This window comes from Cottoperca gobio, chromosome 6 (assembly GCF_900634415.1).
Source record: "Cottoperca gobio chromosome 6, fCotGob3.1, whole genome shotgun sequence".
Taxonomy (NCBI): Eukaryota; Metazoa; Chordata; class Actinopteri; order Perciformes; family Bovichtidae; genus Cottoperca; species Cottoperca gobio.
Genome location: NC_041360.1, coordinates 14,960,583 through 14,983,376, shown reverse-complemented (window position 1 = coordinate 14,983,376; position 22,794 = coordinate 14,960,583). Strand labels below are relative to the sequence as shown.

Sequence of the window (22,794 nt, the reverse complement as noted above, 5' to 3'; positions counted from 1 at the left end):
ATTCTGTGAATGTTATTATGTTTGCTCCAACAATTAAGTAACTATTCAAATACTGCATAATTAAAAAATTGAAAACACCCAATTTTTTTTACAACCACAAAGAAAATGTGTATGAACTGTTCTCTCCTAATTTCTTACATTCAATGCTAGCTTTAAGTGTTGTTTTTATTCCATCCATTCCTCCTGTCAATAAAAAAAACAAAAACGTCCTTAAAGTGATTGTAAAAAAAATATTTTTTTTAGATTATAAGAGTTTTTGACTCAAGAGTGAACAAGACTATGTTGAAACCTTCAGGACCATAAAGTCTTATTTTGTGCATTGGAGTTGCTCCATAGGTTGTACTGCACACCATCGTCACAGGTCTAAAGTAAAATGTGACATGGAGTCCTCCTTCAAGACAGGACTGCAACCACTGCCGTTCATTCATCCCATACATGCAGCTGCGCGGTGGGCGTCGCTGCTCATTCTCAAAGCACGTCTGATCCTGGACGCAGGTTTGTAATGTCAATCAAAAAGAAAAGAACAATAAGTGATTCTGTATTTCTATTCAGTAAACGGTTTTCGATTGGTAGATATGAAATCATGTCGCATTTTTAGACACTCACCTGAATATTTATTGTGTGGGGTTTCCCTTGCCCTTTTAATGATTAATTGTAAATACTTGTCATTTAAAACGCTGAATTAAAGGGGTTTTATGATTGTGACATAATTAGAATAAATACTCCAGCATTTAAATAGAACAAATTATTGGTGAATACGATATCAGTGAATATGAATTCATTTAAAACCATTTAAAGATATGTTGGAAAGTGTTCCTTTCTCGTATTACTTTCGTTATAAATATTACCAGAAAACAAACAAACAGAATTGTAATAGCCTACTTCGAGTCATGTTTTCTATTCATTTACATTTAACGCTTTTGAAGCTTAATTACTAAATCTGATAGTTTGTGCAAAGACGGAAGTAGCTGGTGAAAGGAGAGAATATGCGCTACTTGACATAGTTTACGTGAAGAAATTAAAAATAACTAGTTCACGTTGGGTTAGGTAAAACATTTGCTTTATAAAGTCATAAAACAGCGTTCGTGTGCTCAAAAGTCTTCTGAGATGATGCTGAGGTGAAGCGAGTGGTTAAGCAAGTGTAAGAAGCTACATAAATCTCCCCTTGATGTGAGCATCGACATAAATGCAGCATGTTCCTTCCTGGATGAGTGACACGACTGGACTTTAATGTGTTTTTGTTTTTCTTTGGGAAGCACCATCTCGTGAGATTCAGTTTGGTTCGGTCCTTTAAGTGTTTAGGTGCCGCCCTCTGCTGCTACAAAGGCGGTATTGCAGTTGTATTGTAGTTTAAACAAATAGCAAACACTACTGGAACTCAAAGTCAAACCTGTGCTTTACAAGCAACACAGGTAAATGGTTTTAGTGGGCGTGCTTCAATGTTGTAGCTGACAAAAGGTGGATTATCATTAAAAGGTAGCAACATGTGTACAGTAATTCATAAATTACTAAACTACACTTAGAGCAAGCAGCATGTTTTCTCACTTTCACACACAAATACACAATAAAAGACACATATTCCATCAGTTGCAAAGATAATAAACAGATATGGTTTCATTTTTTATGAACACTTGCAATCACGAAACATCTAAAAAATAGCAGTGATAATTCTTATATAATTGTTTCCATTTCATTCCATCTTGTGTACATTTTTTGTACGTATGTTTGTTCGTATGAAAGGTTTTTAATTGTAAAGCGTTTTTGAGTATTTAGAAAAGCACTATATAAATTAAATGTATTATTAATTATTATTCTATATCTTGATGGTACTTCAATGAGGATCCTTTAACACATGATACAATTGTAAACAGTTCTACCAGCAGGCAAGTCCTGCTATACTTTTTTGTTTCTGAGGAATACTCAACCTCATGTATTGTTCCAATGACATTGCTTTGTCCCGATAAGTGCTTAATAAACACAAAGAGGCAAAACTTCTTATTAAAAAGTACAACAATGGTTACACAATTAAATAACACCACCTGGGTTGAGCTTAACATACTGAAAAGGTTTGAGTGAAGGAGACTAGATTAAGAAACTACGAAAATGTGTTACCAGTGATTAACAATTGAGGAAAGAGGTTCATTTTTAAAAGGATTAGGACGATGTGGAAAAGTTGACTTCTGAAATGAATTTCAGAATCTTGAGGTCATCTGTGGCCTTAATCCTATTCTGTTAAAAAGAGACAGCCAGCACGTGTCAACTGCCTCCCTGAATCCCTCTCCACATACTGCTGGTCAAGGTTTGGTGCATATAAAGCATATGATTCAGTATTAAACGTGTAATATACAGTACATGTAAGAGTGTGCGTATATAGTCTGTGCAGAGAAGAATGTTGGTAGGACTTTGCATAAAAATTGGTTTGGGTATCCTTTGGCTGAGGTTGTACTCAAGTTAAGCCTATAATTTTGTATTAAGGATAATGTTCTTTTCCTCTGGAGGAACAGGTACTTCCTCCCCCTCTGCCTCTTTTTTCTCTTCAAAAACCCCCAATAAATCCCAGGAATGAGGAATTAGTTTGTGACTGAAGCCTAGCTCCACCAGCCAGGACACTGAAATAACACATATCAAAGAGGCAAGCATGGCAAGAGTCCTGAAGGGAAAGTACTGTGTGATAACACCGTCCACCTCCCTCCAGCCGGGGAACAGGATGAGAGGAGAGATCCCAAGCAGCGCCTCCCCGCTCAGAATACGCATCAGCAGTCCCACTACAAAGCCGGTGATGGCACCGTAGCTGTTGGCAGATCTGAGGTGCAGCACGCAGACGAGCTGTGGGAAGATCACGCAGTAGATGAGGTCTCCGCTTACCAGCCAAAGGCTGAACACGCTGTCATCACCAAAGGCCAGGCCTGTTCCCGCCAGGCCGACCAGCAGCACGCTAACACGGATCACCCAATGCAGCTCCCGCTCCGAGGCCTGCAAGAACAGAGAGGAGAGGACAAAATGAAAATGGAGTTAATTTATCTTAGTGCTGAACCATACACACACACACGCACACACACACACACACACCTGCTTCCTCAAAGTCGTCTTGTATATGTTTTGTGTAAACATGGATGCTGAGGACAGCAGTACAGAGTCCATGGAGGACATAACTGCTGCCGCCACAGAACCAATGCCTAACACTGACAACCAGGTAGGTGTGAGGTGCTGCAGGGCCAGAGGCAGGATCTTCCCTGCCTCCCCTCGTTCAAAAGGAGGGGGTAGACCATACGCTGTCTGGTTCCAGTCTTAAAGAAAAGAAGAAGAAGAGCAGATATAGGAGGTAGAGAAAGAGACAGTCAGGGTAGAGAGGAAAATAATAATGGGAGGGGAAGAAGCTTTAAGATTATGGTGATTGCATAAAAAATATAAATAAAAAATCACGTGGGAGATGAAAGCTAAATATTCTAAAGCAGGCTAATGTCCCACCATAATTAGCATGATATGCTGACCATAACTAGGAAATGTTCACACACACGTACAAGGGCAACCTGATTGTTAGTAGGCTACATCTGATTGAAAACAATAAATCCTGAATGAACATGCACAGCTGGGTGTTTACACTCGTGTGTACCTGCAGTGGCAGCCACTGCTCCGATGATAACTGAGGGGATTCCCATAATAAAAACCGTCCCAGCAGCAGCAAAGCAAGTGACCTGAGCCTGAGCAGGGGAGGCTGCGGAGAGGATCCTCTGGTATAGAGCTTGATAGGCCAGTCCCCCTAAGGCCTAGAACATACACATGTATGCACAGAAAACACAAGTTTTGTCAGTGAACAACTTGGCAACGCAGGCACTACACAGATAGATGATTATGAACTTCTATATTTTAATAAGTATATTCTCACTGCAGGATTTCATACACTAACAGTGAGCCCAGAGGAGCAGTGCAGCTAAAACCGCTCATGATATCCTGAACTTAAAACTAAAGTGCAATATCAATTGGCTTTTTTTGACAGGGCACTGTAAAAAAGCATTCACGCTGTCATGGTTTACTCGACATTTGAATAGAAACGAGCCATTGTCTCTCTGTACTTCTGTCCTCTGTCCGTGGACACATTGTGTCACTGTGATAGCGTCACAACTGGGCAAGATGCAGTCACGAAACTTTACTGTTTCGTGATGTGTACAGTATATCTCAAAAGTGAGTACACCCTTTAGATTTTTGCAAATATTCTGTTATATCCTTTCAGGGGATAACATTATCCTACTGAAACTTTGATATAACTTAAAGTAGTCAGTGTGCTGCTTGAATAACAGTATAGATTTATTGTCCTTTGAAAATTACTCAGTACACAGCTGTTAATGTCTAAACAGCTGGCAACAAAAGTGAGTACACCCCATAGTGAACATGTCCTAATTGTGCACAATGATGTTGTTTTCCCGCCCTGGTGTCATGTGACTCGTTAGTGTTACAAGGATTCAGGTGTAAATGATAAGCAGGGCTGTTAAATTTGGTGTTTTGGGCACAATTCTCTCTGAATGCTGGACAACATGGCACCTCATGGCAAGGAACTCTCTGAGCGGCTGAAAAAAAGGATTATTGCGCTTCACAAAGATGGCCTTGGCTATAAGAAGATTGCCAACACCATGAAAATGAGTTGCAGCACAGTGGCTAAGATCATACAGCGGTTTTCCAGGACAGGTTCCACTCGGAACAGGCCTCGCCAGGGTCGACCAAAGAAGTTGAGTCCACGTGCTCAGCGTCATATCCAGAGGTTGGTTTCCAAAAATAGACGTGCGAGTGCTTCCAGCATTGCTGCAGAGGTTGCAGAAGTGGGATGTCAGCCTGTCAGTGCCCAGACCATACGCCGCACACTGCATCAAATCGGTTTGTATGGCCGTCGCCCCAGACAGAAGCCCCTTCTGAAACCGATGCATAAGAAAGCCCGCAAACAGTTTGCTGAAGACAATGAATCCAAGAACATGAGTTACTGGAACCATGTCCTGTGGTCTGATGAGACCAAAATAAACCTGTTTGGGTCAGATGGTGTCCGGCGTGTGTGGCGGCACCCTGGTGAGGAGTACCAAGACAAATGTGTTTTGCCTACAGTCAAGCATGGTGGTGGCAGCATCATGGTCTGGGGCTGCATGAGTGCTGCCGGCACTGGGGAGCTGCATTTCATTGAGGGACACATGAATTCCAATATATACTGTGACATCCTGCAGCAGAGCATGATCCCCTCTCTTCGGAAACTGGGCCGTAGGGCAGTTTTCCAACATGATAATGACCCTAAACACACCTCCAAGATGACAACGGCCTTGCTGAAGAAGCTGAAGGTTAAGGTGATGGACTGGCCAAGTATGTCTCCAGACCTAAACCCAATTGAGCACATGTGGGGCATCCTCAAGAGGAAGGTGGAGGAGTGCAAGGTGTCCAACATCCGTGCGCTCCGTGATGTCGTCGTGGAGGAGTGGAAGAAGATTCCAGAAGCAACCTGTGCAGCTCTGGTGAATTCCATGCCCAGGAGGGTTAAAGCAGTGCTAGATAACAATGGTGGTCACACAAAATATTGACACTTTGGGCACAATTTAGACATGTTCACTATGGGGTGTACTCACTTTTGTTGCCAGCTGTTTAGACATTAACAGCTGTGTACTGAGTAATTTTCAAAGGACAATAAATCTATACTGTTATTCAAGCAGCACACTGACTACTTTAAGTTATATCAAAGTTTCAGTAGGATAATGTTATCCCCTGAAAGGATATAACAGAATATTTGCCAAAATCTAAAGGGTGTACTCACTTTTGAGATATACTGTAGTTGAGATCTAAATGAAGGCTGAGGTCGAAGATGGGTGTGGTCCCGGCAAAGGTGGCGGAATAGGGGGATAGGGGCCCTCGGTCCACCTGCTTTACACCCCTGGCCTGATGTGTGGCGACTGATGGGATCCCCTCGCAGGATGGTCTGTAGTATTTGCAGCCTCAGATGTTTGACTGATGCTGAGGCACCACGGTTGTGTATACAAATACTAGCTACCACTAACACCAAGAATATAATGTGTTTAATGGCTCTTTGTTTGTATTGTTTGGAATTGTTGTGCATGCCTGCCATCAACAATTAGGGGCCAGAGTGTGGGAGCCATTTATTCATTTGTGTGCCTTTGTGTTTATTTTGGTGTTATATGCTTGTTTGTACACTGGGACATACATGGGACTGTATTTATACAGGAAGGGTAATGCAGCCAGGCTTGTTGCAGGCAAGGTGAGGCATACCGTTTTTGCTCCAATGATGAATGACTTTTTTCAGGATGTGTGGGAAGCATATGCTAGAGATACAGTATATTTGGTGCAATGATAGAGCACTTCACATACAATGACAGGAAATAGCTTAAAAATCTAACCAACAACAGCATCTCATCAGTCCATTTTCCTGCATCCGCCAGCTTCAACTCTCCGATCCATGAGTTTCCCATTGTTTGGTTGATGATTGTCTGTGTGATGTCGGGAACTGCAGGACTGAGAAACAAAAAAGGAATGCAGAGCCACTGAAACAGAAAAGAAACCGCCATTACTGCAAAACTAATAACAAGTCATCTATTGAATTACTTGCCCTTGTTTACATACTTAATCATTAATATATTTATCTACCTATCCGTCCCATTACTTCTGTTACCTTCCCTCTCTCTTCTCAGTCATTTCTGTCACTTACGGCTTTATTTCTATCCTTCTGTATTACTCACCAGGCTGACAAAGATGAAGGAAAGCTGGATGATATCAGTATAAGCCACAGAGTAGAGACCCCCTAAGAATGTGTAGATGATGGAGACAGCTGCCGAGATGACGATGGAGAGGGCAGACGACAGACCAAGAATTATGCTCATCGTTCCTCCTAAAAATAACACAGGACATCAAATCAGAGACGGTATACAACAATGTAATGTGACGGATTATGGCAGTCATAGTGTTACGTTACATACCCAGAGCAGCGAGGATACAGGCAACCCACAAAATATCACTGATCAAAGCAGGAAGCAGTAGGGTTGCAGTGAACATGTTGCCATAGCGATGCTGAAATGGGTCCAACATTGTCACGTAGCGCTTTGACCTCATAGGTTTCGCAAAAAACAATCCTCCTTAAGAAAGTGTGAGAGTGTACAAACAAAACAAAACAACTGTTGAAGGTCATTGAAAATAGTCTAATGATCTAAAGGAGAGCTCTAAAGTCCTTTAGTCGTTCGATAGAAACAATGAAGAAACATCAGCAGCAATTTGGATAATTGATGAATCTTTTAAAATCACTCTTTCAGCTAAAGCTTTTGCTAAATGAGTGATTTAAATTTAGATCTGAATGATTTCCAGCTCAAATGTGAATATTGTCTGGTTTTCTTAGTCTATCATGATAGTAAAGAAAACAAACTCTTTTCCTTTTTCTCTCCTTTCTGACATTTTAAAGTCCAAATGATTAATCAAGAAAATAACCAGTAGATCGTCAGCTGCCTGAATATTAAATATTCCTAAAAGTCCTATTTTCTTTTGCCAATTAGGTATGTGCTGAGATGCCTTCAGATATATATTCTTCTTCCGGCCTGTTTGTCTGAACTTTGTCTCAGTTGTTGGTGCCGTCACCTCACAGCAACAACGTTGTGGGTTTGGATTTCTGAATTGATTGAAAATGCCTGTATACAAATCCTCCCTTTGTTTGGGGTGTTCCTCCCACAGTCCACAAACAAGCAGGTTAGAAAATATAAAGATGGTCTGTTGGTGTGAATATGTACGTGTGACTGTCTGCCTGTAGGCCCAGATAGACCAACAACCTGCTGTAGGGTGTATAAAAGAGGTTTGATGGTAAAAATATTGTTGTTGCGTAATATAACCTGCCGGCTATGTGCATTTGAGCTGCTGGCCCTGGATATGAGGATCTAAAAGTAGTGTGTGCCCCTTCCTTGGCTGAAACTAGTCCAACTCTGTCTGTCTGCAATTTATTAAGTTATAGTAGCTAACCTCAAAGAGTGCAATCATCGTAGCATTTCCCTCTTCCACATGGCTAATACTTAATATACAAGGAAAGTTCATGTGTGGATTATTTATTAGTCGTGTTGGTTGACATAAAAAAATACCCACATTTTCTTTCCTGGGCAATGAATGGATTGTCATGGAGTCTCACTTATTTTGCTCGGCAGGCATTCACTCCAACTTTAATTGGATTGCCTGAGTAGTATGAAAGGATAAAATACTGCTTCTCTTTAGACGCACTTCTCCTCGATGCTGGGTTACGAAGGTTGCTGTTTGTCTGCAAAAAATGTGCCCTCTTTGTTTTTTTCTTTGAAGCACTTCAGTCCTTAGATGTGTCTATTGTCAGCCTTTACTTATCAGCCCAGGCTTTCCGTCTGCGTGGATTCTTTATTTTGACGTATAATTTCAACCTGCCGACGAGTTCATTTCAATGCGTCTCAAACATGTCAATGTAGCCAATGTTTTATCAGGTATCTATGCCCTTTAAATTGTTTCTGCATGACTGTTGGTCTCTTCTTGACTAAACACACTCGAAAGCACACACTCAAGTATCACATACTGTAAGGCTTACAATACAACCCCAGGGTGCTTTTACTTACCCAAAACAAGAATGAAACGCTCGTCAGATGAAATGTGAGGGCTGCCCTCTCTTAGCTGATTAGTCTAGAAGATTTCTTTAGCCAATTAGTCGTTTTTAATGCTTTTCTTTTGCTGAATTATTAGTAAGCACAAGATTTAAAGTGGTGCTTTTGCATGATTCTTTGCGGAAAAACTCAGTTTTACAGATCCGTCGATTACATCAACTAATCGACAAAATCGTATGAGTGTTAGTTAACTAAGAATGAATTTAGTCGAAGACAGCCTTAGATAACGTTTTGTAGTTTAAGTTTGTACAACAGCCATCACATGTTCCTCAGCTGTGTGTTATCATACACAAGTTTCATTTGTTTCTGCAACTTACCCAAAAGAAAATTGATAAGATATGCAGGAGGCCCCATAGCCCAGATGAGACCTTGAGAAGGAGAATAAACAGCCTCAGCAGTTCCCAAAATGTAACCTCCACCAACCCAAGTTGCTAAAAGCAAAGCAAACATAATAGTCAAGTGAAGAATGTTGCAACAAAACACAGTAGAAGGAGCATAGAGCACACACAAGCATTACTAAAAGACAGGCATTAAAACAAACGTATTACCTGTCATGGTGAAAACCCCGACCAAGACATTGATGTTGCGCCCACCGACCATGGTAACTTCGCTCTTCGTGCCGGCACATGTCTTCTCCACTTTCTTGGATTTTCGAGATGCCCAGATCCCAATTACCAGGATGACAATGTAAAAAACCACCACGGCCACCAGTCCCGGCACATTCACTGCCATGATTGTCTGGTTACACAATGCACAGTCCATCAATTACACTGACATGCAGTATAACACATAACACACAATAAGTGCATACAGTAGGGCTTGGCGAGATGGCCAAAATCTTCTATCCCTATACAGGTCATTTCATATCTCGATATTTATCCCGATACAGCGTGTTTGCTGGTAGTTCAATAAATAAATAGTCTATATAAATATACACATGGTAAAGCGTATTTTTGTACACTCCTGTGTGAATTAAATACTTGACAAATGAAAAGTGCTGTGTATTTCATTAAGAACTTTAGTGCAACATGAACAGTTTCAAGTGAAATTATAAATAAAACATGTTTTTAAATAGTTTCAGCTATACACTGACTATGTTCACATGTATGCACACAAATACAAAGTATTCTTGTGACTTGATGGCTGCCAGTTGCAGTCTAATTGTTTCATCTTATTGAACTGAGTAGTAATGTAATTGTGATGTAATAACAAAACCCCAATCTTCAAATGATATTCCCTCACATCAGATTTTCTGAAAGATTAGTTTTTAGTATGTGCTGGTTATTATCAATTTAGACGACATAACTCTGTATCATGATATCTGTATATATGATTTCATCACGATATGATTCCATTGAAAGACGAGAAATTACAATATTTAATTATCGCCCAGCACTACATTAAATATATAAACAAAGCAGCTGTCTTTAGTGTAACTGCAGTCAGAAATGTGGGGCTGTGCGACAACCCCCCATGGATGTATAAGCAACCCCCAATGAAACTTAATAATATTGTCTTTTCCATCTCCAGGATGGGCCACTAAAGAAAAAGTGTTACACCATCTTTAGCCAACTAAGTAACAACTTGACTTTAGTTAGAGTTAACCATTTGTACACTTGAACACATTTCCCTTTAAAGAACTACCCCAATTAAATATAGTTAGCAGAAAGTATAGTTGAGCAACAATGGAAAACATAAATATTTGGTTATTTCACTTACATTGTATCCCCCACTGTTCAATATATAAGCAAAGTAGTATAGTTAGTCTGTAATGTAGTCTATGCTTTGTAGTTTGATAATGACAAGACAATTTGTTACAGACAATTTACTTCCTGGTTGTCAAGAAGAGGTCATCCTGACACTGATCATTAACTCATGTGAGATACTGGAAGTTGCATAAAGTTATTGTTAGTCCTTAATGGTTTGTCATTGTAAAATGACATTACAGTTCTTAAAATGTGCTGAAAATGCTTATTAGATTGATTTTACACATCTTCTGTAGTAGCAAGATCAATACCAATCTTCCTCATTAAATCTGTGAAATCATTCATTAATATAAATTAATAATAAGAGTTGTATTTTCTAAAATGTTGGTACATTTAACACACCGTGCTTTTACAGAAGTGGACTGAATGAGCAGTTTTACAGTTATTCCGATTCTTTACTGAAATAAAAAAAAAAGCAATACCACGATTTAATACACTATAATACAAGTAAAAGTCCTGCATTCACTCACCAGCATCACCAACAAAAAGCAGGCAGAATTATCTCTTTGGGAGTGTTATAACATTTGATCCTTACTATTGTACTTAACGTTATATTTAATCAGCAAAGGGTGGAGCTGTTTTACCTAGTAGAGGTGGTTTCATTTACAACGATACATTATATTTCATAAGCTAATCATGTGTTTTAATTGTAACATTTGCAATGTAACTATAATGTTAGCTGTTGCATAAATGTAGTGGAGTAAAAAGTGAAATATGTCTCTGTGAAATGAAGCCTTTGTCAGGGCAGTTTCCCCACTCAGTACGCAGGGACAGTGAATGCTCTTAAAGTATTCTCAGGGAACACGGCGTTTTCAATGTTAACGTCCCTCAAGCCGACTAATTACAAATCTCCCCAAAAGCAGCCACAAACCTCACTGATAATATCTCCATCATCTGGATTTAAGAGAAACATCATACATGGGTATGTTACCTAATGTTTCATATGTGGACGAGGTTAAATCGTGTTTCTTTCATAACTAACGTTATAGCATTACATTACCGATTAGAGGACAGGCCAGACGCCACGGAGACGTGCAATTATTCAGCCCAGAACATCATCACTAGCTTAATACCGTTCAATTATATGGTTATCAATGTATTTTAAATAGTTGTATCATCCGGTAGCAGGCTTATTCTCACATTCAGGCTGAAATAAGCCCACAACTGCATACTAGACCCCCGGTATTCAACATTTAGCTAGTTTACCGTTTACAGTTAATTGCATTGTTGTAAACCGCAATGAGAGAGAAAAAATGAGTGGCCACATGAGTTGAATGAATTCAATCTACTTTAATTATACAATAATGTGTTTTCACTTACATACACCAAATTATGAAACGTGATTGTAAATTGTCTTCCTATCCATGTGCTGGCTAACATAACGTAACGTTACCTTTGTGTGGAGCCGGCGTCCTCTCTTCCGCTCATCTGCTGCCGTGTGTGAGGTAGCCTACGTTATAGTACAAGCCTCGGCTGGTCACTTTACAGTTGTCTCCATCTGAAACGTGACACCTGGGGGGGTCGCGTTCAGCGCAATCAAAACGTTTTTAATCAGAAGTGGCGGTGTGATGGATGTGCTGATTCAAATGCTTGTTAATTGTTACGACGTCCCCTTTAAATGTGTTTTAGATGACACCCAAATTGAAAGTGTAACACAAAATGTATTAAACGCCGACGTGAAACGTTGCTCACAAACGAAACAGCAGGTATGAAATTGTTGCAAACCGTGGTAGTTAAAATGTTTTTACTTGAACGCACCCTGGATGAGATGCCGTAATAAATGGCACGTTATCTACAGTCGAAGATGCCTACTGTGGTTTCATTTTATATTGTAATGTATGTAAAGGCCACACGTGGTCTTCACCACGTGTAACAGTATCGTGTCTGGTTTAAACCCTAAGATAGTTTTTCACTGAGCAGAAAAGGCAGAAAGGTGACACTAGCTTGCACAACACTGTTATGTGCAACCATTCACGTTGTATTAAGTCAATCATATACTTACTCCACAATTCTGTGAATAAGTTCAGGAGATCATATCGTCGGGAAAAATTACAATATTACATGTCATACAGCAGACGCTCTTATCCAGAGCACTTACAGTGAACTAACTACAGGGACAGTCTCCCTGGAGCAACTCGGGGTTAAGTGCATTGCTCAGGGGCACAATGGTGGCAGCCCTGGTGTTGAACTCACAACTTTCCAGTGTTGTAATTTGAAGCCTGACTAATAACATCATCAGACCACCACCAGTCCAAATCAATGTTTTTTTATGTGATGTGTTTCCTTCCTGTATTACTTTTGTAATCAAACCATATATGTGTGCACAGGTGACATGCTGTAGCACAAGAAACTTTTGATCCTTTCTCACTTTTTAGTGTGTTAAAAAAAAGCTTTTAAAAGCTCTAAAAATGTCTGCATTAGGTTGATGAGGACTCTTTAGATCCTTTAGATTTCTTGAATTCATAGCTCCTTTCATAACAGAGCCGTACTTGACCGCCTTATCAATATCTCTTACGAAATGTATTGCAAGGGAAATTACAAATGCATGGGAAATTGTCGTAAATCATCCAATATCACAGTCGGTTTCTTATGCAATCGCCCAACTAAAACAGTGGAAGTGTTGTTCTGAGAAACATATCAAATTCTTCTTTCTACAGAGCCTCCTGGTGGTTGGCTGGCTGATGTGTATCATATAACCTTTACGCCCTGGTTGGAGTCCATCCAGGAATCTCTTTGAAAGAGAAGAAATGAGTGACCCAAACAGAACACAAAAAAAACTTTATTTTTAGAACGTTAAAGTGTAGGTGTTGTTAATGATATAGTCTGTATCTGCCCTACATGTTACAGCATGAGAGTGGAGTGTGTTAGATTTAGATGCCAGGGTTTGCCTGTGTGAGCTCCTTGTCGTCGGCCGCTAACTGTGGGTGTTTGAGAAGTACGAGGCCGTTCCCAGCTGGGTCAGAGGTGCACAGTATCCAGTGGTTGTTGTCTTGCTCGACTTTGTGGGAATCCAGGAAGGTGTGAGCCGTCATCTCGTACTCTTTGCCATATGTGGTCCTGCAAGGAGGGACACAACTGTTACCTACAGAACGACAGCCGGCATGTAGGCATTGTAACATGACTTTTAGCTGTCATATTGGAGGTCCTCATTTTTTGAGTGGCTTTGAATAGCTGACGTGAGCTTGAATCTACATCAGGCAAGGGATGATATAAAAATGTAATGTTGCGATTATTCTGGCTAAAATAATTGCGTTTCACAATATCATCCCAATAATCATTCAAATAGGCTTAAAACTTAAAATAGCACTAAAGGATACTGGAATGACTTTACCTTAAAAAAATATCTTTATTGCATCACAGATCACACATCTTTTAGTGAACATCTGTTGTACTGAAAAACAAACAATTAGTCTTAAATAAGGTAATCATAAATCATAAGGCCCCCCTGCATAAGTAAAGGTTAAATACAAAATTTAAAAAAATAGCAACATTGTGTGAGTGTGTCCTTTCTTACATGATTATTTCTATATTTTTAAAATCAGGCTCTATTTTTCACATCTCTACCACAATAGTGAGCTAGACAGCTTTTTCAAGTCACTCATGTGAGGATATTCATGATTATCCTGATATTCTAATCTAAATGTTGTATATCTGAGACATTTTGACAGGACACTGTATTTTTATTAAGATACATTGGATTGTGTGTTTAGAAACCTGATTTGTCTCCAGCTACAACTCATAGTTGACTGGGAGTACAGATAAGAGAGATTAGAGAGAGATTTTTCATATCACTGTAACCTAATAAAAAAATAAAAAAAAAGCCTTATCAGGCTGTTGGCTTTTACTTATAGTTAGCTGACCTACATCCACATTGTAGTTGTCTTCCTCTAATATTTCTATTTTTGTATATCACATATTTGGCCATTTTTTGTGCAATGTAAGTGGACCTCCAAGTTCAGACATCCAATCAAAAGCCTTTATATTGCTTTTAACACAGCAACATATAATGAGTTTTAAAGGTAAAATGAGAAATACCAAAGCACATGTTCACCCAGAACAGCAAGAGCCTGGTTTGTCTTGCAGTGTATGACCAGCACGCTCATATTAGCCTGTAAAAAAACATTTACAGTTCAGTTACTGATTGAACAGAAAATAAAAAACTGATGTTGTGACAGCTGCGATAGTTAACCATTCAATAAAGACTTACAGGAACCGGCTGATCCTCATATTCAAGCCTCTCTTGGGGGTCAAAGTAGACTATCTTCCACCATGACAGAAAGGAACCGCCATCTTCTAAGTTTACTTCTTGTAGCCGGGACTTCTTCGCACACTTCAAATAAAGTCACAATAAAATACGTGACAAGTATGAATTCCAGTGAAAAGGACAAACATACTGTAGGTGTTGCATTCTGCGTTTTATGTAGGCATGCATGTGAGAATTGCAGCAACTCGACACAGTTGGTGGTTGCTCAGTATAATGTATTCTCCTTAAAATGTTTTCAATAAAATATTTGTTCAAACTTGATCTACCTTTTGAAAACTTCGCAGGTCACTCGTCAAGTAAAGCTGAGGAAAGAAAGTAAGACAAAATAGTTTAAAACACACAATGACACACTAAAGATGAGACGTATGTGTTTTTTCAAGAATTGATAGGCACAATGTCAAGTGAAGCACATTTGCTGTTTAAATGAATAAAATCACTATGTACCAGAATCATGCCAGCTTGTTGGGTTTAACTAAAATGACCACTAAGAGAACACATGGTCAATAAACTAAATAATTAAAGCATAGCCTTCAAGCTCATTTAGGATAACCTTGATCCATAATAACAGGGTTCATAATCAGGGTTATTTTCTTAAACTTATAAAGCTCCCCTCAGGGCCACAGAGGATGTTACACAACTGTTTTCACTGGCTGCATACTACTCATGACATAAAAACTGAGCTTCATGTGAAAATCAGTGGGGTGCCGCCTTAATAGCATAGCAGCCAGTCTTTGTGTAAAGGTCTTAATGATATATATACTGTGGGTGTGGGTGGGTGTGGGTGTGTTAGTTCACTCACTCCCCCGGCAAAGCCAGTTGTTGTTTTCAGGGCAAAACGTTGCTCAAAATGAAGAGTCGACCCTTCAGGACTGCCATCTACACTAGTAGTCACACAAGCAGCATTACAGGTTTACATCTGGGAGTGTTACCGTACGTGTTGAGGTGTATGTTAGTGTAGTTTTAAGTGTGTTTATGTGTATACCTGGTAATGATGAAGGCAGTGCGCGTGCAGGCCTGAATACCTCTTCCTGCAATAACTTCACACGGGGCTAGAATGCCAGCCGAAAGAATCCTCGTCAAACTGTTAATGTCTGCATTAATGCTCACTGCACTGCGCTCCCTCTTTTCTCCTCCCATGTTCACCAACATCACAACATCCCCAAAGTGCAATCTTCCATCCTTTGTCACAGTTAGATTCACCTACACACGTAAAAACAAACACCGTCATTATTGCCATCCCCATCAACACTGTGATATTATTGTTTTTATTAATGGTGTTCTAAAAGCTTAAACTCTTTTTACCGGTTTCAAAATGTTCTGTTTGAGGAAGTCTACTTTCTGGGCAGCAAGCTCACCCCTCTCTTTTTTCTCCAGATACTCTTTCTTTGCATCCTGGAAAACATATCAACATATACAATTATTATTATTATTCTTTAATATGTCCCTACAAGCCTGCGACTGCTGGATATATACTGTTAGTAAAAATATCATATATCTTCAATGTCACGTTGGAACAAGCCAATTCAGAATATACTGTATATAAACATTATATATATACTGTTTATATATATATATATATATATATATATATATATATATATATATATATATATATATATATATATATAAAAATCCTCTTTAAATATACATGTTTTCCCCTTTATGCTTTATATATATATATATATATATATATATATATATATATATATATATATACTGTATATTTTTTTATATATATTTATATATACAGTATATAAAAGGGGGAAACTGTATCTTTTAAGGGATATTAACAATGTTATTGTATTTTCAGCCATCTTTCTTGCTCTGTACACATTATATTGGCAGTATGATAAAAGCTGTGTTGTCATCACTTTTGTTCCTCATAAACTCTAATACAATGTAAACTCCAAACAAAGCAAAACGGTTTTCAGTTTATTGTCACCATATCAGAACAAATGTAACTTAATAGGTAGCAGATGATAACCTTGATCGCTAGTAGTTATGTACTTCTAAAACGCCGTACACGCTGTTGTGCTTCCCAGAGTTTACTAAACTGAGATGGATAGTCTGATAAAGACTGGATTGCCATTTCCAATCCATTTCCAACCTAAACTTGTGTTTACATCTTGACGCAGATCCATAATGTTAGCTGAGATGACGCTAGCTGTTATGTGTCCGATTTTAAATTAATTTAGTTACGCTAGCTAACGTTGAATGTTGTAAGCATTATTTTTGAAACAAACCTCTTCTAAGCGCAGGTCCTCGTTCCAGTTTCCGATTTTCACATTTGTGCGATAATGAGCCATTCTGGCAATAATCCTGATAACTATATGTGTACTAATAATAGACCACGTTAACCTATTTCTGATGTTTGACCTGTTAAACGTAGCTTAAGCATGGTTTGTGTGGTGGTTTCTATGGTAACTGATGGTGAGGGACCAACAGACAAGTCTTCCGTCAGTTCTCGCAGATTGTCGCGAGAGGGCGTGCCGGTACAGTGGTTGACATCCAGAGCCAGTGAGATCTCTCTGCTCATTCTGCCTCCCACGCGAGCAGGACGAGCTCATTGAAACGTACTGACACAAATACAGTTTTAAACACAAACAGTATCTCACAGTCTCAAAACTTTCCCTGTAGTGCTTATGCTTTGTATTGATCAAATTTGCCCCACCAAACCCACACATAGAAGCAAATACACACTTATGTGGGGTTTCATAATTCTCATTATCATCACTATTATTCTCAACAACATACAAAAACAACATATTGAAGGAGTCTTCCTCTATGATTTAATAAGGAGTAGAATAAGATATGTTGTTGATAAAGGCTCTGAATTCAGTGAATTCCAGAAACCACAAAGCTTAAAATCAGTTTATGTATGACTGTTATCCTTCACAGTTCCTTTGCAAATTATACTCTTTGCTCAAGTGTATTTACTCTTTTTTGATATGCAATAAGATTCTAACTGTTGCAACCCAGACTAAATCTGTCCACTGTGGCTGCTGTCCATTTTTCTTTTCCCCCGTCTCTGTCTCTCTGTCTGTATACGTGTCAGTGGCCATTGGCCCGGCCTCTGGCTCCAGAGCCATTTATGTGACTCAATTTGTGGTTTCTTTCCTTTGGTGATTCACAATCATCCTCCTCTTCATCGCTCCGGTCGTCGCCATCCAGCTGTAAGATAAAGATGGGTCACAGAGAGGAGGTAGAACATGAAGGTGATTGAAAGACTTAAACTTGTAGAATTTGCATAGTTTTCATACATTTATTTCCTTCACATACATTAATATACACATAGAAACATATGTAAGCACACCTTGCTGAAGATAAACTTGTAAACTATTTGTGATATGAGAATAGCCCAATAGAGGTGGAGTATCTGAAGAACCAATAACATCACATTGAAGAAGTAGTAACCGAAGAAGGGAGCTGACTCCTCCAGTGGGTACACCCATGTACAGTGGATCAGCCTATAGGAGACATACACACATAATATTTTTTGACACAAGACACCAAGATCATCATCCTGCATCCTTCTACTTCACATACTTACCAGAAAGGAAAAATGACAAGTCTTGTCAGCATAAAGAGAGCGGTAAACACCACAAACATGGTGTTAGCAGTCCGGTGCCACTTGGCGTAGTTGAATACCTTTGCACCCTGTGAGTTATAAACAGGGAAAACAATTAGGTTCCCCTCTTTGTTTATAAGGAATAGTTCACATTCTGTCATAAAGTCCCTGCAGCTGTGTTTGTTATTGATACTTAGTGTAAAACATGCAATAATCCCTATATAACAGCGAACATTGTTTTATCTATGCAAATACAGGCTGGTATTGCTTCTCTGGTGAAGTCTCAAGAAAAATATAATATTAATAGTGACATTGTCTTGATATTTGCTGTATCATACACACTATTTACCTCCTCCTGCTGTTTTAGCCATCTTAATTGCTACCACATGGGATTATTTTACTTTTGAGCAGCTAGCATGAGAAAGGGAACATATCAAGAAATGTATGGCAGGGCAAGGCAGCCACCATCATGTTTATCGCTGTTCAAAGTCAACTCAATGTTCATGCAGAATGGACGGGCAGTGCAGGTGGATCAGCAGACCTGCCTGCAGCGATTTCAGTGATCAGTCAGACATCTTGAGTACAGGTTTTAGGCAATAGGTATTATGTCGATTAACTTTAATTTGCAGTGATGTAAAAACCAGCGCTGACCTCGAGCAGTATGTCAGCGGAGTCATGAACTGCCATCACAAGGGTTCCAATACGGATGTAGTTTGAAATCCAGGAGAAACTCAGAAGAGTCAGTGTGGCTATGTGATGAATCACCTGCTCTTTGAAGTCCTACGCACATACACATGACAGGTGTGTGCATAATATGACACAAAGATATCCCTCATTTATTCCATCTTTATAACACAAAGGGAAAATACAGGTTTGTTTAAAAAAAATATATATATATACATATTTTAAAAATGTAATTTTATACATCTGCACACATCAGCACACTTACCTTCCGTTTCACATCAAATGTGAGGCTGAGGAGCAGAGAAAGGTAGAAGCCCATTTCCAAAAGGTAATAATAGTACTGAGATGGCAGCATGGACTGCATGGACACATAACACACACATAAAAAGTTTTATTATACAGCATACTGTAATATTGTACAAGCCCTCTTGATAGCCGTGGCAAAAATACCTACCTGTTTAGGGAAGCCTGCCCAAACCTCTTTCAGATTATAAAGCCAAGGTTTCTACAAAAACATAAACAGAGATGGAGAGGAGTGTGAGGGAGTTGGAGAATAGGGAATAGCTTTGAAAAAAGCTCATGCATGTGCGTCTACCATGTTAACTGCCAGAGTGTGAGAAAAACCCTGAAGCACAGACAGACATGAGATAAGAAGAGAGACAAGGACGTTCACATGCTCGCAGAACCTCTTGCGAAGCCCTGGACGCTCCTGGTTCCTCCTCCTCTTGAACCAGACTTGAACTCTCTTTTCTGACCAGCTGTTCTTTTTACACAGAGACCTCACATCAGCCTGAGACACAAGAAGAACAATGCAATCGGTACGCTCTTTCCTCCCTAGTACGCACACTCTCTTAAGTTATATTAGGACTGCAACTAATGATTGTTTTCATTATCGATTAATCTGCCAATTATTTTGTAGGGTTATATCTATAAAATGTCAGAAAATGGTAAAAAGTCGAAGGTGACGTCTTAAAAATGTCCTGTTTTGTCAGTCCAAAAACTTTAATATAGTATACAATAAAGAAAAGCAAATACATAGAATATATTTCTGCCAATTTTGCAAGAACTTTCTAAATCGATTTACAAAATAGTTGCCGATAATTTTTCTGTCGACCTAATTGTTGCAGCTCTAACAAGCTTTACATATTACTCCCTGATGAGCAGCGTTTGTTTCCTCATCAAGAGAACCACCATTCTCCTACCACTCAGAATGCTGTACCTAAAAAGCTCTTTAACATATTCAGACGGTTGATTGAGATTACTGTATGTGAACAACAAAACACTTGAATGGTCCCTTTTAACATACCTGTGATGGAGCATGTGCTTGGCTGCATAAGTAGTTTTCTAGGATGGAGTTTGGTTCTGCTGAGAGACGTACACTGTCCCTGACTCCCCAAACATTAGCCAGTGGTGTGGCCAGGTACCTGCATTACAGTAAATGTGTGTCAGTATAGTGTAACACATGATCTGGCACAGCACAGCTTTCTTCTTTCAAAGCAAGAATGGCTTCCACACTTCCATCTTCCAATCCATTTATTCTGAATCCAGACGATTGCATATTCTCACCTCTCAAACAGGTATCTAACGAGGAGCAGGCAGAGGGCGCAGGGCAGAGCAGCGTAGAGTTGAGAGGCTTTGGCGTAGACACGACCTTCACTGTCCTCCAGATCAGACCAGGAGACTTTTGCTGGCAGCCACAGACGCTCCCACCACAGCCACTCACTGACTGTCTGCAACATGTTGCTTGGAAACACAGAATACAGTCAAGAAAAATAAACATTCAAATGTTACAACCATGATGAATATTTTTGTTTCATATTCATGATTTGTAATCACATTTTTCTTAAACGTACAATTCTAAAAGTAAGCCGAGTCTAATTGTTTCCGAGACAGAACAAGAGTTCACTGATATAAAAGAAATTAGATTTGACACTTCACACAAACAACTGAAGTTATGCCGTATGTGTAGATTTCTTTTTATCTGCCTTTAAAAATGATTGATTTTAAGACTCAATAATATGATTTTTAGACTCGGAATTAAATTAAATATGGTATAAAACAACGTCCAGCAACCAAAGTAGTGCGCATTCACTGTAATTCTGCAGACGTCAAACCAGTTTTAAAAAGTCTGTAGACATGCAACCATGAAGGAAGTGAGTAATTTGGAGATGGAGAACTACAATAGATATCAAAGGGCAAGACAGATAAAGAAGTGTGAGGAGGAGCAATTCAAAGAGGAAGAGATTAGAGATAAGTAAAGTTATTGTGTCCTCTTGTGGACTCTGCCCATAACAGAGTGTAGATACAAATTATTTGAGCAGTTAAAAAACTACAATCAAATAAATAATTATTTCCTGTAATGCCCTGATTTAATCAGCGAGATACAGTATAATTCATATTAGTGTGTCCCTGAACCTCAATGTTAGTTAATAAGCCAGCATGGGAAAACAAGTGCACGTACCTGCAGGCTGTTTAGTCTTGACAAGTACCAGCCGAAGAGAGGGAAGCTGAGGCAGAAGATGGACACACAAAGTCCAATAAAGTAAAATATTGTGTGAAATCTAAACCTGCACTGAACATCTCCAGTTTCATGCCTACAAAGCGATTGCATATTCAGTCCTTTGGTGCATGTTTACAGAATAAATCCATTAATGTATGCACATTGAAACACACACTCACCTTCACTATGCCCACTGTGAGACGTAAAGGGACCTGTCTGTGAGTAGCCAGCCTGTGACTCACACAGTTCATGTACCACACTTATCCACATCAGATAACAGCCCTATATAGATCCTATAGGTTCCCTATTTCCGCTTTTGTGGAGCCCTTCTTCAAAGACAGCATAAAAAGTTTCAAAAGATTTATTTTGAAGATATTTACTCATGAGTGAATGCTTTCCCTAATCTGTACGATGCACTTCATTGTGTGTGAGGCGACAGGCTCCAGTGGGCATGTTGATTTTCAGCTCACCTGGATAGAAACAATGTGATCCTTCCTTTTCCACTCTGTCTGCTCTTGTGATCACACCCTTAAAGTTGCAGCTTGTCCTTTAAGGTAAGGTTAGCTCAGCGCTGGACACACCAAACAAGCCCTTCGAGCATTTTTTGTATTTTCAGTTGTAAATGTTAAACTGCAGCAGTCGTTCAGGTGTGGGATAGTTTGTGTACCTGCAAGCATGCTGAGAAGCCCCCACAAAGGCCCCATTCAGTGGTGGGGCAGGGAAGGAGGAGCCAGCGCAGGTTACAGACAGAGGAGAAAAAGGATCTTTCACAGACACAAAGAGAAAGAGTGAAACATCACTCTGCATAAAATAGCTGCCTGTGTCAAACATATCAATTAAAATCAAGTAACCATGGTTATAATTAACTGTGTTCCCTGATCAGTTTCTATGGGGAAATAATTCCACTAATTAATTACAATTGGAAGGTGTTCTTTTATACTTTTGGAGGGAAACTTTGAAAATGTCAGCTTTAAGAGGAATATGAAAGTAAAACAACACATCACAGCATGCATATTAAAATGCAGGACACTGAATCACTGCCCCCCTCTGGTATGTTCATCACACACCAGAGGGGGGCAGCAGAGACAACACAATAAGTCTATCAGTGTTGAGACTGTCAATCTCCCAATTAGGATTTCCTAGTGACATGTTATGAATGTGTTGTTGCTAGTCTCGTGTCAACAACTTTGTTCAGCTTGCCAGCTCTGAAAAGAAGTCATGTTTTTTGTCATCTCATATATAATCTGAATATGGGTCATTTCTTCCATTAAACTGCAAGAAATATATTACTTCCAATTGTCCCATTTCATGTCAGAAATTAAAGCCCTTGTGGCAAAGTTAACAAGGCTGAAATGCAACATAAAACAACCCAT

General features: G+C 39.3%; 3 protein-coding genes across 3 annotated transcripts; all 3 read right to left on the bottom strand.

Moving 5' to 3' along the window:
- Nucleotides 1-1,583: 1,583 nt before the first annotated feature.
- Nucleotides 1,584-12,006, bottom strand: LOC115010156 (high affinity choline transporter 1-like). The gene is made up of 9 exons (XM_029434613.1): nucleotides 11,799-12,006; nucleotides 9,188-9,377; nucleotides 8,957-9,070; nucleotides 6,960-7,115; nucleotides 6,723-6,871; nucleotides 6,384-6,527; nucleotides 3,614-3,767; nucleotides 3,070-3,287; nucleotides 1,584-2,973 (listed from the first exon to the last, which is right to left on the bottom strand). The coding sequence occupies exons 2-9, from the start codon at nucleotides 9,369-9,371 to the stop codon at nucleotides 2,458-2,460; spliced, it is 1,635 nt and encodes a 544-aa protein (XP_029290473.1). The 5' UTR covers nucleotides 9,372-9,377; nucleotides 11,799-12,006; the 3' UTR covers nucleotides 1,584-2,457.
- A 1,158-nt stretch (nucleotides 12,007-13,164) lies between these two features.
- cfap161 (cilia and flagella associated protein 161) lies at nucleotides 13,165-17,077 on the bottom strand. The gene is made up of 8 exons (XM_029434299.1): nucleotides 16,913-17,077; nucleotides 15,972-16,061; nucleotides 15,652-15,869; nucleotides 15,469-15,550; nucleotides 14,936-14,971; nucleotides 14,613-14,735; nucleotides 14,441-14,514; nucleotides 13,165-13,462 (listed from the first exon to the last, which is right to left on the bottom strand). Exons 1-8 carry the CDS (start codon nucleotides 16,973-16,975, stop codon nucleotides 13,276-13,278), a joined length of 873 nt encoding a protein of 290 aa, XP_029290159.1. The 5' UTR covers nucleotides 16,976-17,077; the 3' UTR covers nucleotides 13,165-13,275.
- A 643-nt stretch (nucleotides 17,078-17,720) lies between these two features.
- cers3b (ceramide synthase 3b) lies at nucleotides 17,721-20,660 on the bottom strand. The gene is made up of 9 exons (XM_029434300.1): nucleotides 20,488-20,660; nucleotides 20,228-20,345; nucleotides 19,517-19,711; nucleotides 19,376-19,426; nucleotides 19,187-19,279; nucleotides 18,889-19,017; nucleotides 18,220-18,326; nucleotides 17,983-18,136; nucleotides 17,721-17,840 (listed from the first exon to the last, which is right to left on the bottom strand). Exons 1-9 carry the CDS (start codon nucleotides 20,658-20,660, stop codon nucleotides 17,721-17,723), a joined length of 1,140 nt encoding a protein of 379 aa, XP_029290160.1.
- Between the last annotated feature and the right edge of the window lie 2,134 nt (nucleotides 20,661-22,794).

Coding starts and splice junctions, on each gene's coding strand:
- LOC115010156 (XM_029434613.1), bottom strand. CDS start 9,371: ATGGCAGTGAATGTGCCGGGACTGGTGGCCGTGGTGGTTTTTTACATT. Junction 3,768..6,383: donor CTGATGAGATGCTGTTGTTG/GTTAGATTTTTA, acceptor TGTATGTTCTAG/GCCTTAGGGGGACTGGCCTA. Junction 2,974..3,069: donor AGACGACTTTGAGGAAGCAG/GTGTGTGTGTGT, acceptor CTGTTCTTGCAG/GCCTCGGAGCGGGAGCTGCA.
- cfap161 (XM_029434299.1), bottom strand. CDS start 16,975: ATGGCTCATTATCGCACAAATGTGAAAATCGGAAACTGGAACGAGGAC. Junction 15,870..15,971: donor AACAGAACATTTTGAAACCG/GTAAAAAGAGTT, acceptor TTACGTGTGTAG/GTGAATCTAACTGTGACAAA. Junction 14,972..15,468: donor CAACTGGCTTTGCCGGGGGA/GTGAGTGAACTA, acceptor TTCTTTCCTCAG/CTTTACTTGACGAGTGACCT.
- cers3b (XM_029434300.1), bottom strand. CDS start 20,660: ATGTTGCAGACAGTCAGTGAGTGGCTGTGGTGGGAGCGTCTGTGGCTG. Junction 19,280..19,375: donor GGGCAGGCTTCCCTAAACAG/GTAGGTATTTTT, acceptor GTGTCCATGCAG/TCCATGCTGCCATCTCAGTA. Junction 18,327..18,888: donor CCGCTGACATACTGCTCGAG/GTCAGCGCTGGT, acceptor TATAACTCACAG/GGTGCAAAGGTATTCAACTA.